Raw genomic sequence first — 18,113 nt, forward strand, 5'->3', positions numbered from 1 at the left:
TGTTCCCTTGGATATTCCAGTCGTAGAAGTCCAAGCCATGCTTCTTAGCTAAAAACATTAACTTGGCAAATGGGGAGTTTAATGGGTACAGAGTTTCAGATTTGCAAGATGAAAAGAGATCTGCAAATGGAGGGTGTCAATAGCTGCACCACGACGTGAACGTACTTTATGCCACTGAATTCCAGACTAAAAATTGGCTGAGGTGGTAAATTTTATGTTATGTATATTTTACCACAATTAAAAATAATAACTAGGGGCTGGCCCCGTGGCCGAGTGGTTAAGTTTGTGCACTCCGCTGCAGGCGGCCCAGTGTTTCGTTGGTTCGAATCCTGGGCACGGACATGGCACTGCTCATCAAACCACGCTGAGGCAGCATCCCACATACCACAACTAGAAGGACCCACAATGAAGAATATACAACTATATACCGGGGGGCTTTGGGGAGAAAAAGGAAAAAATAAAATCTTTAAAAAAAAATAAAATAATAACTAAAAAAGCAACACTAACATAATTTTATGCTGTAATTTTTCCTTACTGGATGGGCATGTTACTTCCACTTCTCTGTATTCTCCCTCCTTTTTTTTAAAATAAACATGTTTTAAGGTAAAAGATTAGAATTTTAACATCTAGGATATTATTTCTAATAAAAATTATCTGCTGGGGTTTGGTGGTCTTACGTTTTCTTTCTTCTAGAATAAACCAAGACAGTAAATTCACAATAGGCCTTCAATCAAAAAATACAAATATGCTTGAAAGTTAAAAATTTGGTGAAACGGCACAAATAAGAAGTAGGTTAGGAGTCTGAAGAAATATGTTTGCATCCCATTTGAAGCCAATAAAAGGAATCCAAAGAGCTGCTAGAAATCTTTCCTATTTTATTATATCTGGCTATCTGCATAAAAGCATTAAGAGAGGGCGCTGGCCCGATGTAATAGTGGTTAAGTTTGCACACTCCAATTTGGCAGCCCAGACCCCGTGGGGACCCACACACTGCCCATGAAGCTATGCTGTAGAGGTGTCCCACATACAAAATAGAGGAAGATTGACATGGATGTTGGCTCAGGGACAATCTTCCTCAACCAAAAAAAAGAAGATCGGCAACAGATGTTAGCTCAGGGCAAATCTGCCTCACCAAAAAAAAAAGCATTAAGAGGAAGAAAGGTTGAGGCTTTGAAAACTGCTCCCTCCAGGGAACTCAAGAGAAGCAAATCAGAGTATACATGCTCCTTTTTCTTTCCTTTCTAAGGGTACCTGAACCCAAGAACCTTAAGAACAGGGTAAAAATTCAAGTTAGGTAAGAGTAAGGAGGAGAAGACTAGGATGAAGAGATGTTATTTATGCACTCCTGGGGGCTGCATGGGAAGGAATGTTGGTAGGACCTAGGGAATGACAATAGCAGCCTCAAAGTCATTAGACACATTAGACCACAAACATTTTAAGGGTAAGACCCAAGGACTGTGCAAGAAATACGTTATTATTTAATTCTCTGAATTAGCGCAGTGGAAGCACTCAACTTTCAGACAAGCTATTCACAATAATCAGTCATCTGTAGAAAGAAATAATCCAAATATGTAAACACAAGTTCTTAAAGGACTACATTCAGGAGAAAGGACTCACACCCTGGTTCTGCCCTGGGTAGGGGACTGATCAGATGAGCCTGAAGGAGGTTCCAACCCTGAGAAATCTAATTCTATGCCAAGGCTGCATCTGTGTGTGGAGGATGCTCTGCGATTTTAGGATATGACCCTTCATGGTCATAGGGCAACAGGGCAATTTTTACCTGTATTCATGTGGTTAGTAAGAACTTAAAATCCTAAGAACATTAGTAACTAATTAGAAAATAAATTATTTTACAACTTTGAAAATACATATTAATATCAATGTTAAAATATCTAAGGTAAAAACACAATCATAATGTGATGCAGGGTTAGCGTATATATGGAAAACAGCTCTCTGAGGAAAAGCTTTATTATTCCCTCAGGGCTTTCTTACAGAGTATAGATTTTTTAATTCCTAGTGGAATATTTTTCATACACCACTGCAGACTATTAAGTACTAGATATTACATTATGTAGTTTAAACTTTGCATGACTCCATGAGAAAGACTTCCCTGTCGAGAGAACTATTTTTTACGGTTAGCATTTTTTAATGTGAAAATGAACACTCCTTTAGGGTAAGATCACTGCAACTGGAATTTGGGAGAATCTTATAACTTAACATATTCATCAATGTGTAGACATTCTCTCAGGGGAGTAGGGTGAAGAGAGAAGGAAATACAACAGGATGAAGGCTTTTTAATAACTTATAGTGTTGACACAGGGCAAAGCAATGGTATTTATCAGGTTTGTCTTTCAGTGGGCATAGCTGTAAACAGGCAGGGGACTAGCATAGGGTGCTGGCAAGTTAAAAAAATAATAATGGTGTTAAAGGGCGAAGGAAACAAATGCATTAAACTTCAGGCCAGTTAAAGGTACACTTGCTAATGGTGGACTATTAACTGCTCCCCCAGGAGAGATGCAGACTCAAAAATATTAAAAAAGCAATATAAATGCACTTTTCCAAGCAATTCCTGAGAAAATAGATGCCTTGCAGAATTTTGGAATCAAAAGTAGAAATAAAATCTAAGTGTTTGTGGTCATTTAAAAATCTCTGCCACAAAGAAGTTCGATACCCACATTTGGCAAAAGTGGATAGAAAGTTTAAACAAAATTGACTACTCACTTGTAGACTGTGCCTCCGTTGCCATGACCAAGAGTGTCTCGATACCGTATGTCTTGTTCATTCATCTCCACAAGAAAGAAAGAAAAACAAAAAGGGTGTCATGCTGTGGATGGAAATGTCAAGGAAAAGCAACTCTGGGCCATAAACAACAAGCAGTCTGGGTCATTTCAAGTTCAGCTGCAAGAACGAGAAGATCAATACAACATTTGCTGTCCAATTTATAAAAGACGATACCAAGGGACAAAGTGATGGAAAGTTTAATGACAATTTGTTTGCCTGGGTCATTTCATTAAAGTTTGATAAAAGGTGTCAAAATGGAATGATATAACATAGCTCAAAAGGGTCAGGTCAGAGATACCGATAAGAACACAGTCTCTAGTACTACACATAACCAAAGCCAAACAGCACTGCACATAACCAAAGCCAAATTTGGAGAGACAAGACACACGGACACACACCCAGTAATCTAACCATGATCTGTAAATAAATCAGCCCCCGAAAACTCCTCAGGTGACCCTACAATTAACATTAAACAAACTAACTGAATGATGTTAATGATCTTCCTAGAGTGGATATAGCTTTTCTTTGGAAATGATAAATTAGTATACATCAATAACTGGGTAGAAATTATATTATGCTGATGGAAAAGTGCCAAATCAATGTACCTTAAAATGCACATATAGTCAAATATTATAATACATAAAGGGAAAACATAAGCATGTGATTTTTATAAAGTCATTTTCATAATTTAATATATAAAACAGCATACACGTTTTCCCAGGTTCTATAAAACTGTTATACCACAAATACTAGTCTCATTTGTATTGTGAATAGTTGTGAATTATTTTAGCACCCACAAAATAATGTTTTAAGAGTTTTAAGAACTCCCTAAATAATTATTTATCAAATGACTTGAAGACTACTCAGATTATATTTGATGCATTCACTAATTTTCTACATACTGGTCCAGTTGCTTAAAAATTAACTGCCAACTTTATTCACTAAGTGGATTCAATAAAGGCGTTATTTTCCATACAGCTAAAGCTTAGGAAAAGCCATACTAAGCCCTGAAAAAAACAATCAATTTCCAGGGAATTGCACTGCCTTGCATGGGCAGAAAATGGATGGAGTTTTTAATTCAATATCACCTGGGAAAAAAATAGTCTGCTTTCAGACCATTATAATAAAGCTTTAAATATTTTGCTCTACTCCAAACTTCCACCGATTGAATAAAGCAAGCCTTCATCTATCAAGGGAAATATTTTTCTTCTATACATTTCTGAGGTTGAAGCTTCAGAGAGCTGTGATAATTAGGAGTATAGTACAGGTAACAGAAACAGCTTCCTTTCCAAGCCGTTTTGCCAATCCCTAAAAGAATATTGACAGATTAATGTGTAAAGGCCAATCCAGCACCCAATTTAATTATAGTACAACCTGATTGATGCAATTTACAATCAGCTAATTACTATATTTAGGGTCAGTAGAGAAATGACAGACAAGTCAAAAATTGGCAACTATTTTCCTATTTGAGCGAAATTCTGTTCTTTGCTACGTTTATATTACTAATATAGAAAAAAAACCATCAAACACATTTTCATTTGTATAAAAGGTGTGGCATGAAGAAAAGAAAAAAACCGCATTATTCTGGACAAATGATAAACTTTAAAACAGCATGAAGAAAAGTGGCACATAAAGTAACTTGAAATGCTAAACTAGCAGAGATGCTATTGGGTTTACTTTGATCTATGGGTATGAAGGAAATAGACACAAATAGTGCTATCTATTTGTGGGTACAAACAGGCTAATTCCTCTAAAACATTTCTCTAGCTAGTCTAAACATGACTCTAACAACCTAATTCATGCCATTAACTTGCCTAACAAGCTGCACCCTCATCATGGCTTGAAGCAAATTTCTAGGAGAGAGAAATTTCACTCACTTGAGTCCACAAATTCTGAATTAGTGGCCCTGGGAATTACAGGTAAGCAGGATGTAGGGAGGGGGCATACAGGACCCAGGCTCTGATGGGGCCACCATCTGCAGTCACATCCCCTCCACCTGCACTACTCGATCACGGCCTTCCAGGTAAAAAGATCAGTAGTTTCCTCTTAGAAAAATACACACATCAAGACACTGATATCATACATTGCAATAATACCCTGAGATAGACCTAGCACCTTGGAGGGGGCCTGATTTTGTGGTATTCTATTGGAGGAAGAAAAGGCAAAGGGGTAGGTACGGCATGTCTCTGAGCAGCTTTAACCTTTATAATCCCAACATCGTAATCTTTTTACCTCTAATACCCACTGGGTTGAAAAGAGAAGTGGAGCAGCCACCCACCCAGCATTCCCAGCACTTCACCCTAACCAGGAGTGGCATGTATCCCAAACAGTCAGGGGACAGGCTGAGAGACCCAGGGGGGCTGGGAGATGTTGTATGGTGTGTGAGTGTGTGTGTGTGTGTGTGTGTCTGTGTGCACTAAGCACTGCGTAAGTAAACTTGAGGATGGAAATTTGGAATCCCTCAGATAATGAGAAAGATTTTAAGTGTCTTATAAAGATAAAAATGGTTCTGAAGAACAAGTTCACTTAAAAAGAGAGTATCGATAAAAAAAGTGGATAAAATGTTTCTGTGTTTTAAAGTTTTATAGACCTTTGCCTGGCCTATAAACTGACTGATAGATTTTTATATTAAAAAATATCAGATTCTTGTTCTTTTTTGCTTATTTGAATTTTCTAATTTTTATATGGTATACAAACATTATTCATGTAAAAAGAGTCTTAACAAGGAAAACTATTAGAGCCAACTTCATGAATTTGTAATCAATTTAGTTGTTTTATCAATATTTTGATAATTTCATTATCTCTGATCAAAATGGGTTACTTTAATTGATCTTAACTATGTAAAAATCATTAAAGAGATCAACAAATGGCTAATAACATTTTTGCCTTTTTAGTTTAGATAAGCATATTAGTTAAACTTTTCAAAAGGAAGGACAGGAACAGTGCTCATTATGACACAAGAGGGCAATTTATAAGCCCACAGAGTACAAACATTTAAATGTTATAGTTGGGATCAGGTATCATAAAAATCACAGAATTTTACAGCATTTTAAGCATTTAGCCCAATTCACTTAGGTGATATAGGTAGTCCATAACAATAGTCAAGGCCAGAACGCAGTCTCTCAGTATACTGCGCTTGCTGCTGTGTCTTAGCAGTCGATCTCGTGTACGTGTGGAGAGACATCCTCCCGTCCAGAGGCCCTGGTCCACAGGCAGGAAAACAATCAACTGAAGGGACTCACAAGTTAAGAGCAATTTCATTAGCTACAATATTTGTTTTTAAGATGAGAAATGTTTTTAAAATCACATAGCTCTTTATATAGAAAAGAGGTGAAATAAAGTCTTTATTCAATAAGGATACCAAAATAATTTTTAAATATAACTCAGTTTCCTAAAAGCAAACAAAAGCCAGAATAATAGACGTGAGGCAAGAGGAAGAAAAAGCCCCAGAATTACAATTACGTGTCAATTGCCAAGACAGAAAATGACCTGGGAGAAATGACTGGCACTGGGCTCTGCTCCAGCTGAAAAAAAGGGGCTGTGAAAGAAATGTAGACATGACAACCCACGGGACGGAAAGGCGTCTGTGTGGGCAGAGGCGGGTGTCATGTGGTTCAGACTTACGTACACAGTCTCATTTAAGTTTTAGTCTTCATGTGGGATCTGAGATAAACCTTAAGAATCTAAGAGTTTTATATACTGGTGATAATATAGTTGTTAAAGCTAATTTTACAGTAGAATATCTATTTTTTCTTCTTCCTTTTATTCCCTAAACACAAAAAGTTCTTCCAAAGGCATGTGAAGTTCTCAAAATAACAACCAAATGTGCAGCAGAATCAGAATTAGTTATAGATCTGTTACTTCTTAGTACATTTATACTTGATTTATCAGGAATAGGAAACACTGTCACCCTCTCCTACAAAATCTAAAAAATAGAAAGAGGAAAAACAACATTAGAGATGCAAAGGCCAAATCGTACATCCTTGGAGCCAATGTGCACTTTTTAAATTCTTTAAATTGTCCCATTCGGCCATTTATAATTAGTTTCAAATCAAGGGTCAATGTTTAACAGATGATACCACACTAAAACTGAAGTGGAAAAAATACATACAGAAAACACATCAGTAGTACTGACTTGTAGCTCTCAATAAAACATGCCAAAAATACCTTATAATTTGTTTTAAGCTGAAAGAAAAAATCCTCCATCCTAAAGCAATAACAGAAAAATAGCGTCCCCATTCCAACCACTAAATGTTAAACTTTTTTAAAAGTGCTTGTTTTAATACAATATTATGAAATTAATGGGAAAAATGAAATGGAATTCAATTACAGATCAGCAAAGAAAGTATTCTTTGTTTATTGTCTGCCTGTGTTAAGAAGAATCAGTACCTATCGCTTATAAATCATTACAATGAAAATGCTCAAATAATCCTTATTTTATATGTAAAGGTCTGACAGAAAGTAGTCCTATCCCTAGACCTTTGCTTCACAAATTGAAGCAATAATGGTTTCAGAAAGCAGTCACACTCTATGAGCAGACAATTGGAGAGATTTAGTAAATCCCACTTTATAGAGCAGAGACTAATCGGAAAACACAAGCCAGTCAAATGTTTCTTATGAACTGTTGACACTATATCAATGCTGAATCAATTGGTGGCATTTACTCTGAGTGACAGAAAAGAAATAAATATTTATATCACATAACCTATATCAATGAACCCAGGCAGAAAGCTATTTCTAACCTGTCAATATTTGATTATCTTGAAGAATCATGTCCCTTTCTTTTAATGATTAATATGAATTCCTTATTAAATCTAAGTGGAGGCTAGTGGAAAGGCAAATCATTATTAATGCTTGAGAGCATAAACCACTAAAATAAAAAACTATGCTCAAGTGTTAAAGTATCGTTAAATGTGACTTACATCTTCCATATCAAGTGGTGTCAGTGTTCAGCCCAGAAATTTATTGACGCCCACAACTGTGCACATTACCTCACTGCAATGCAATCTCGCTCACTCTTTAGTTACCCTATAGCATCAAGGAATTGAGGAATTAGTAGAGGAAGGAGGCACTTTGAAGACTTCCAAAGGTGGGGGGTTTTTGTTTTGTTTGTTTTTGTGAATTTAAAGTAAATATAATAGAGGCTAATCCTTAAAAGAAATAAAATGCCAAACTGTTTAATGTGGGGTTACCACCTTCCCAAGGGAAAACAATAAACAGTCTTTAAGTGTCAAAAATCATTGCCATGACAATCTTCTAGCACAGAGAACCTCATAACTGAGACCACTGAGATATTTACAGTACTAGGTTTGTTATCAAAACATTAGGAACATTTCAGAATGTTTGTTTTTTGCAGTGGAAATAAACTGTTTCTCATCTTTGAAAGAAGAATCTATGACAGGCTATTTTCCATTGCCTAGGTTGAACAAATGTAGTTAAAGCTTCTGAATTTATGTTAATTTTGAAATATATTTTCCAGCTGAAGAACACAAGTGACTCATACATAAATTACAATTAGTAACTAGAATGCAAGCATGTTGAAGATACATAAATATCCTTGGCTCAATATTTCTGCTTTTAGTCAGGCTTTGTTTCATACTGGTTCTGAACACATCCAGGGCACTAGGGGGACATAAATGTGGACTTCAATCTAAACAAATCTTTGGCTGCTTAAAGTTAAAAGTATTAAGTAAATACTACCTAAAATTTTGAGAACCATCAAAATTTTACATACAACACCAGATTCTCTTTAGCTGTACATAGAATATTTAAGGACTAGAATTCATATACTCTGGATGGACGATCAGATGTCAGAACCAGATCGCCTTGCTTTTTCTAACTGTATTCAAGGGACTGTGCGCTAAATAAGCAAGGCTTCCAGAAGCACTACTATACAGTCACCATTTTAAGGTGCACACATTTCTTAGGCCACAAAGTTACAGGTGATATTAAAGGACAAGTGTGAGGACCCAGCTTTGTCTTCTTGACATGCTCCACTACAAGCACTTGATTCATGAAATGCCAATGAGGCTTGGAGAGGTCAGCGTGTGAAGGCACTGAATAAGCATCTGAGATAATTAAGATTTCAGCCTTCGAAACATGGAGGGGAAGTGAACAGCAGTTAAGAAAATCAATAAGAGTCTTTTATTTGCAGTGACACAGATGTCTCAGTCAATAGAGCCTAATAGGCAGGCTTGATCGCAATGGACAGGCGCCTGCCTCCAAGGCTATCAAAGGGCTTCCTCTATAACAAACATTAAAACACATTTATGTTGCTATTGAAGAATCGAGGACCCTGTAGGTAGCTTAATTTACCAGTGTATGTTTAAAAGCACTATACTATTTCAGATGTGTCCATTTACTTGAATCAAAATTAGTGAGAAATAACTGGCCTGCAGGCCTGTTTGTCCCTCACTGGCTAGGATAGGTCATTCAGCTTTCGATAGCCAGTTGACTAGGCAAACCAAGGCCTCCTAAAGCCAAGGATTTTAAATGCCAAAGGTCTGCTGTTACTCTGTTCCCCTAAAAAGACAGTGTTGGTTTCAGGACAAAAGAAGGAGCTAAGGTGAGAAAGTAACAGTTTTTGTTTTTCTCCCCAAAGATAATGAAAGAAACAGTCAGCTCTGGATGCCGGGCCATTTCAACAACCCATGGGTGACACATTTGTTCAGAACTGATTAACTTTTCTTAAACTGAGATGGCAGCAGGGTGTGTGCATGGTACTTCAATCTGCTGGGAGTGAAACCCATTAGCACAGTTTGAAGAACGTGTTGCAAATTGTTCTGCCAATCAAATTAAGCCATGTAATTCATTTATGACAAGGAGAAATTCACAGACTCTTTATCTGTTTATTAAGTTTACGGATTCAAAAACTGGACAGTAATAAGTTACTACTATCCGAAAAATCTTAATGTGCAATGACACCTACCTGGCCATTGGCTAGTATTTTTTTCAGTTCAGCAGAAGACTTCTTTAAGCTGAAAAGGAAAGACATAATTTTCAATGGCATGAGCATCGACACCTTTGAACATCACTGAAAATTCCAGACTAAAATATACCTTTGTTTTAGATGTAGACATGGACAACACTCGTTAATCCTTCTCCTTGTATAAATTTTTTTCAAAAGTAATTGGCCAAATGGCACAGGTATTTTATAATAAAGAGGCTGAAACCCCATTAGTAGTCAAAAGCAATAAAGAAGCCTACAGTCAAAATGAAGCTGGAGTATTGCACAGACTAATTCAGTGAGCTTTTCTTGGCTATTCTGCTGCCTTTGGGTAGCCTTTCAGTGGCTGTTTTACGTAGCCTGTCATCTACTAAATACAAAGTACTTACAATGCACTCTCAGAATGTACACAGCCAACTAAGATTACAGAACTTCAAAAGATAAAATAGTTTAAATCCTGATCTTTTGCTATAGCTAACAGTTACAATTGAGCTTCCTGGGAAGCAAATGTGTAGCAGAAATAAATCCTGGTACTCACTAGCTGTGTGCTCTGGAACAAGTTACTTATTCTCTCTGAACCTCATTTTTCTCTTTCTATAAAATGGGGAAAATATCAACTTTATTGGCTCACCAACAAAAATTAAATATTAAAAAAGCCTAGTATTGCATCTTGCACAGAGCAGGTGTTAAATAAATTTCAGCTGCCTTCTCTTTCCTTTCCTTTCCTACAGGTTTGAGAACCAGCTTCCAAAGTTATTTAAGGAATATGAAAATGTTCTTCTCCGGACACATATGACTATGTAAACATTTATGTGGATGAGTTTAGGGAAAGTGTCCAAGGCTCTGAAGTCCTCCTTTCTTTATAATGAGTTGTACCTGTACGCATCTGCCCAGTTAGTAGAGTGGCGTATAAAATAGTACCTCTTCCCATTAATGTTCTAATTGGAAACTTAAAGCCTGGTAACTCTATTCTTAATTTATCTACTCTAACCCTCTACCCATATACCAAATTAACTCTCCTCCCTTGTGTTAGTTATCTGTGTAGATGTCTTTCTTCCCACTAAACCCTCCCCCAAGACTGGAAGCTCCCTGACAACACAGATCATACCTTACCTCTCTAATTATTCCATTCCCTTCTCACCCTTGAACTTAGCCCAGCGACTTGGCATATGCTGAGTATAAAGTAAATGGTGGTTGCTGTTCTGGTTATTATATGATGGTAACACACACACACACACACACATTCATTTGGTGCCTTTAATAAGTTATATTTGAGAAAATCTCAGACTTAAATTGATCAAACTCACCCTTCCAAATTATAATTATTCTTCTTTCTAAATACTTCTTACACTTCTGCTATGGTCAAATGCAGACTTTGAAGCCTTAGTCCCTACTTTCCCCAGATTTAAATGCCCTCAACCAGGGGGTCTAAACTTTAACAATGTCCTCCCAAGGCTAAGAATTCATGCTCTGAAGTGGCAGTTAAGAATTTTGTAGAATGGGACTAAAGCTGAAACATATGACAAAAAATAAACAACTGCCTAAAATCAGTTCAGTTAAAAAAATAATAGCAGCAGCTACCATTTATTGAGAGATGGCCATGCGCCAGGCACTGTGCTAAATGCCATTACTTACTATCCCGATTTAATCTGTACAATAACCACAACCCTGCTAGGTACAGTTATTCCTAATTTATAAAGGAAACTAAGGTACAGACCTTGCTCAAAGTCAGTCTCTCTCTCTTATACACACACTTTGTTTTTTCTGGGAAACATTTAGATCCTTGTATTCCCACAGACGACACCCAATTTAACAGTCGCAATTATTCTAAAAACAGAAATAACCAAATAACGCCCAGGCAACATTTCTCCATGGATATTCCATTATGTCATACAACTTGAAATAATAACATTTTGATTCATTGCATTTACAAAACACCTTTCATCCAAGAAACAAAACATGATTCCTTAATACAGCTTCATCAATCTTCCTAACACCAGAGGTAGATAGACGGAAAGTTGAATCATCCTAATTTTACAGAAGAAAGCTAAGATGTTCAGGAAAGGCCTTGCCTTGGCAGTGGGACTCGAATTCAGTAATTATGACCTAGGAACACCGTGTGCATTAGTAAGCTCAGTTTGATAAACAGCCATCTACCTAAGACAAAGACCAATTCATGCTTTGAGAGGAAAAGAGGAAAAAGCTGATTTCATTCATTATGCCAATAACTGGCTACCAATTTGGTCTGGTAAAAAAATATATGTATATATCCTGGCAATTTCTTTGTGCTCCAATTCACTCAATACTTAGTTTATTTGCATGGCAACAGTGACTTAAGCTACCCAAAAAATCACTCTTAAAAACATTTTAAAATGTAAATGTGATACAATTACAAACTGGGTATAACACTTTAAGAGGGACATTGAGACATCCAAAGAAGAATAAAAGGGTGAGGGAACTAGAGATACTATCATATCAGAAAAGCTGGGTGAGTTGCGAGAATTTAATTCACAGACCAGACTTAAAGGGAATATACATTTGTTTGCTCGTTCATTCATTCATTCAAGCATTATTGACTGTCTCCTATGTTCTAAGCATCAGGTTGGGAATGGGGAATTCAACAATGAATATGCTATAGTCCTTGCCCTCAAAGGGCACAGAATCTATTGGGGGACAGGGGCGACTACAACACAATGAGCTAACTGCTACAGTAAAAGCAAGCACAGGGACCATGGGAATTCATAGAAAGGGTACCTGGTGTAGACTGGGAGGCTGGTAATAATAATCAGGGATGGTCTTCAGAAGATGATAGTTTTGTTCCTCAAAGATGACCAAGATTAGCCAGACTGAAGGCAAAGGAGGGGTTAAAAGAGGAGGAAAGCAGGAAAGAGGCAGCAGCAGACATGAGAGCCCAGGAGTGAGAGGAAACGTGATCCAACAAGGGCACCATGCGTTCATCAGCAAAGCTGGAATGTCAGGTAGGAAGGGGCAGAGTGGCAGGCCAGGGCTGGTGTGGGCAGAGGACTCACATGTAAGAGGCCACTGCTCACTTGCTTTGGAGGGTACACTCTGTCCTGAAGGTTGTGAAGAGCAGTAAAGGGAGGAATGATGGGCTTAGAACTCGTGTCAGCAAGATCACTCTGGCTGCAGTGCCGAGGAGGGATTGCAACGGGGTGAGACTGGAGGGGGAACTATTAGAAGGCTATAGCAGTCATCTAGAGAGCCTGAACTGCCTTGGCAACAACACGGGTGCTGACAAGTAGACAGACTCTAGAGTGATTCAGAAGGTAGAACCTACAAATGTAGGGACTGACTGGATGCGGGGCTGAGGAGGCCCAGGAAGCAGGTTACCTGGAGTGAGCAACTGGGTGAATGTGGGAGAACTTACTGAGACAGGAAATCTAGGAGAAGATGTGTTTGGAAGGAAGACGATTGGAAGAGCTACCACCTAGAAGAGGGAACAGCCTTGTTCTGAGGGCTAAACTAAATCTTCACGAGTGGGCAGTAAAGGAAGACAAATCTCAGCTCATGAAAAACAATGTTCTAAGGTATAGCTACGTGAAAATGGAAGGGGCTGCCTTAGCCGATAAAGTGCATTCCTGTCACAGGGATGTTCAGGTAGAACCTAGATGACCTTCTGGCAAGGAGCGTGGAGCCCAACATCTAAGGAGAGCAGGATTCGATGGCTGCTTCTCCTTCTCATTCTCCACCCCACAGGCAAAGAGTCTTATAAACACAGAGCTGGCTGTGGCACTCTCCTGCTGAAAGCCATCTAATGGCTTCCCAACAGACTGAGAAGAAAATTCAAACACAAGCCCCTGCACAATCTGGCTCCTGTCTACCTCCTTCTCTCCTATCACTCCTATTGCTCTCCTCCCCTCCCTTCACACCCTCCCACAGTCCAGTACCTCTCCCTTGGCTCCAGCCAAACCGGCCTACCTACAAACACGCTGAGCTCCTTCTCCACCCCAGAGCCTTCACTTATGCTCTCCCTCCCTCTGAAATGCCCTTCTCTGGCTCTCGAAGTGGCTAGGTCCTTCTCATCCTTCAGCCCTAGAGGGAATGTCACTCTTCCCCAGAGAGTCTTTCCTGAGCACCCAGTCTAAATCTAAACATATTCCTGCCTAGTGTTCTCTCTCTTCAAAATCTGCTTGTTTTGCCTTCATAACACAATTATAAAGTAATAACTATTGGTATATTTGGGGTTTTTTTTGTCTGAATGCCTAGTAGATAGCAAGCTCCAGAGGATAAGGACCATACTGTATTCCTGGTGCATAGGACAGCAACTAATGGACAGGAGGCACTCAGTAAATACTTTTGATTACTTATCAACATGGGGCACAGAAAATGGCCAACTTAGGGTAGCACATTACATCACCTGGAGGACTTCTGCAACTTGCATTCTTCCCACAACAGAAATCACTACTGGAGCAAACTACAATTACTATTTGGGAGGCTGTCGCATCCCTAAGGGAAGACGTTGCAACAAAAGGCTGAGAATCACTAGATCAGACAGTCTCTGTCCAACCCAAAGATTTTATAATAGTCTGTGAACAGAAATGATAGTATTGCCAAAACCAAGCTAATCCACTCACGTTTTAAAACCAAATCTGAAAGAACTGAAAAGTTATCCTGCCTTCTTCTCTATCTTACTATCTTTTTCAACTCCATCATGCTTTTTATACCATGATGAACTTTGATTTAAAACACCAGGAAAGTCCTTGTCTTCCTTCAAGGCTCATGGACAGTCTGTCTGAATAACCTCTTTCCGGAAGTAGTGCTAATACTAAACGCCCTGCCCTCTTGGAGCTGAGTGTAACAGGTGACCCTCAGTTCCCGTGCCTCAACTCTGTTGGGCCATGGCGCACACGCCCAACAAGCAGGCAAGGAGAAGCTGCAAAGCACTGCCCGGCAGGGCCAAGCCCTTGAACGAGAACTAAAAGACCTACGCCTTGTGACCACAAGGGAGATGATCCACTGGTGAATAACCAGGCTAACTGTATGTTAAGACAGAATAAATTCTTCAAGAAGGAAACAGACTTTAAGAGTAGAGCGCTCACAGCAGGAAAGCTGGTGGGTAGATATACTGACGCTGTCACGAAGCTCTCAAGGAAGTGACTTTTGGGGAGAGGACAGGAGAGTAAAGAGACATTCAGTGAGAGAGACTTTAAATTACCTACAGTAAAGCCCCTTGGCAAAAGAACCAAGACTCTGGGGTAGGGAGGGTATGGAAGGCGAAGTAGAAGCCTAGACTACATCTCAGCAGATGAAGGGCTATGTAAAGATTGGCTGCTGCTCTAAACCCAGAAGAACCTGGGCACAGAATGGGTTTTCTGGCTCGATGCTGGCTTTTCAGTCACCAACGTGAATATGTACACACGGAGCAATCACTTCACAGTGCCATCTTCAAGTACAGCAATATGATGTTTACTGGCTGAATAACTGAATGTATAACCAAAATGACCTAGAATTCTATCAGCTTAAGCAGGTTATTCCTTCTACTTGAGGATCTTAACAGTCTGGAAGTAAGTTCTCAGGCCTGTCAGAAGAACACTTTCTCAAGTCTTAGGATCCACCCCAGCATAGGGCAATGTTAGCATGAATTAATGAAAATTATCTTCCTTCTATCATAGCTTCAATCTCTTGTATCACCAAAGATACAAAAAGGAGCAACATGGCTGGTCAATTTAAATTTCATCACTTTACTCTCTTTGCTTCTCTCTGACAAAGACGTCAGTGGATAATGACACTGGCAAAAGACGGACAAGCAAGAAAAAAATAATAAGCATTATACAATTTACAAACCACATCATCAAGATATGAAATAGTCAAAGGCACTGAATTTTCCATAGAATTTGGAGACTGAAGGAAAATCATTCCACATGTTTAATTTCATCTTTCTCTATGAGGTCTTTCTCTTCAGTCAATACATAGCTAGAGTTACCTAACTGGTCAAATTTCTTCTTAGCCACGTAAAGTAGTCCCCCCTTATCCCCAGTTTTGCTTTCCACAGTTTCAGTTACCCGCGGTCAACCACAGTCCAAAAATATTAAATGGTAAATCCAGAAGTAAACAATTTATAAGTTTTAAACTGCATACCATTCTGAGTAGAGTGATGAAGTCTCACACCATCCCACTCTATACTGCCCAGGGCATGACTTATCCCTTTGTCCAGCATATCCTCCACCGTACACGCTACCTGCCCATTAGTCACTTAGCAGCCCTCCTGGTTATCAGATCAACTGTCATGGTATCGCAGTGCTTACGTTCAAGTAACCCTTATTTTACTTTATGATGGCCCCAAAGCGAAAGACTAGTGATGCTGACAATTCAGATATGCCAAAGAGAAGCCATAAGGTGCTTCCTTTAAGTGAAAAGGTGAAAGTTCTTGATTTAATAAGAAAAAAAATCGTATGCTGAAGTTGCTAAGAACCACGGTAACTTTTATTACAGTATCCTGTTATTAGTTATTGTTGTTAATCTCCTACTGTGCCTAATTTATAAATTAAACTTGATCACAGGTATGTACACATAGGAAAAAACACAGTGTATATAGGGTTCAGTACTATCCGCAGTTTCAGGCATCCAGTGGGGGTCTTGGAACATATCCCCCGCAGGTAAGTGGGGACTACTATACACATTTTTTTGGCCTTATAGAAAAGAGGTGTCATCCCACAAGCCTCTTCCCCACCCCGACTTTGTAAATGATCGTGCATACGGGCCCCCTTCACTTGTTTGCTCCCACCTATTGCTTGGAAGTGAATCTGAGACTGCTGGGCTGCTGTGTTGAGAAGGTCCAGCCCGGGTATTCACCTACAAGTAAAGAAAGAATCTCGATCAGTCTTGTGTTCTGAGGACACAGTTCTAATTAACCTATAATTTGCCACAAATTTCTCATTCCACTATGAAGGTTAATTAGCTTGTTGCTAGACAGACCCATGGTTGGAGCCTATTCAGTATATAGGTTACAGAACTGTACAACCCTTATATTACATAATACTCTGTTCCTGTCATTATTCAAATACTTAAATAGTGCTGAAAAAAGGAGAGACAAACAGGGAAAAATTTCAATTCTAGAGAAAAAATTCAATTCGCTGTTTTGTTTCATATACAAAACCAGTATGTACAAAAAGGTACATTAAGAATACATCCAGGGATAAACTAACCCACAGACAAAGAGAACAGTTTAGTGGTTACCAGAGGGAAGGGGATTCGGGGCGGGGGGCAAAGGGGTGAAGGGGCACATTTATATGGTGACTGACAAATAAGAAAGTACAACAGAAATTTCACAATGTTATAAATGATTATAACCTCAATTAAAACAAAAGAATACATCCAGGGATTAGTAGTAAATCTCAAGTTGTCATATCCTTCCAGTTCTAAAACCAAGCAGAAAACCGAAGAATGTTTCTTATTCACTGAAAAATAAGGCCCAAGTAATTAATTATAAAATGCTTCCGTCTAATACAATAGCCAGCTTTTCCTTCAAATGTGAAGCCTTAAGCAGAAACCCAGAATTCAAAATTCACAGAACAATAAAAAGACATTAAATAGATATATGTTTCTAGCATAAATATGTCAAAAGAAGAGGGGGGTATTCTGTGTGCAATATGCTTATGTGCTTAATTAATCACAGAAATGAAGTCTATATTTGCACTCAAATAAATCTTTGCGGAGACCAGTACCCAGGATCATCCTGAAGAAAGGGACCAACAAAACAATTCCAAATAACAAAAAATATGGCACCAAAACCCCTGTATCCAAATATATACACATATTAAGCAAATACTAAAGACGAATCCCCCTCCACCTCCCGTTTAAAAAAAAAAAAGGATCGCTTGTCAGAGCTTGAGAAAGTGCAGTTTTATTTGACATTTCAATAAGTGGAACACAGCATTACAAATCCATCTAACTTTACTGAAACAATTATTGAAATTCGTACCTTCAGGCCATGTATGTTCCGTTCCCCAGGAGGCTTGCAGGCTGAAACAGTAATTGACTAAATTGTAGAACACATCAGGGCCATTTACGAATTTGCTCAAAATGAATCGTTTAAAAAGAAATGAGGGTGACACCAAAATTAGCAGAGAGAAATGATTGAAAAGTGGCTCCCAAGACCCAAAGTGGGAATTATGAACCAGGGTTTTTAACTTGCAGGAGTGAGCATTTATAAATGCAAAGAGCTTTCTGACACCACCTCATATAAATTCCAATTTCTGCTTAAAACATATAAAAATCAAGTTAACTCAGCTAAAATGATTATATTCCTTTCATAATTCAAATTTCTGCAATCTTTCCTCACTCTATTACATTGTATATCTGCTATCACTTAAACTATTTTGAAAATAGCTAGGGTTTGGGGTGGGAGGTAGGGCAGAGGGAGTGA

General features: G+C 38.5%; 1 protein-coding gene across 15 annotated transcripts in view; it reads right to left on the minus strand.

Moving 5' to 3' along the window:
* Positions 1 to 18,113, minus strand: part of MAP2K5 (mitogen-activated protein kinase kinase 5) — a 245,052-nt gene that overhangs the window by 181,803 nt on the left and 45,136 nt on the right. For 14 of the 15 annotated variants that reach the window (XM_001496608.6, XM_070270028.1, XM_014733756.3 and 11 more), the window contains exons 5-8: positions 17,670 to 17,710; positions 16,473 to 16,540; positions 9,710 to 9,758; positions 2,722 to 2,786 (exon numbers count right to left, since the gene is read on the minus strand). In XM_001496608.6, coding sequence (XP_001496658.1) covers positions 2,722 to 2,786; positions 9,710 to 9,758; positions 16,473 to 16,540; positions 17,670 to 17,710 — 223 coding nt within the window. The remainder of the gene's footprint in view (positions 1 to 2,721; positions 2,787 to 9,709; positions 9,759 to 16,472; positions 16,541 to 17,669; positions 17,711 to 18,113) is intronic. The other variant, XM_070270046.1, reaches the window with a different exon arrangement.

The sequence above is a fragment of the Equus caballus genome, chromosome 1 (assembly GCF_041296265.1).
Source record: "Equus caballus isolate H_3958 breed thoroughbred chromosome 1, TB-T2T, whole genome shotgun sequence".
NCBI lineage: Eukaryota > Metazoa > Chordata > Mammalia > Perissodactyla > Equidae > Equus > Equus caballus.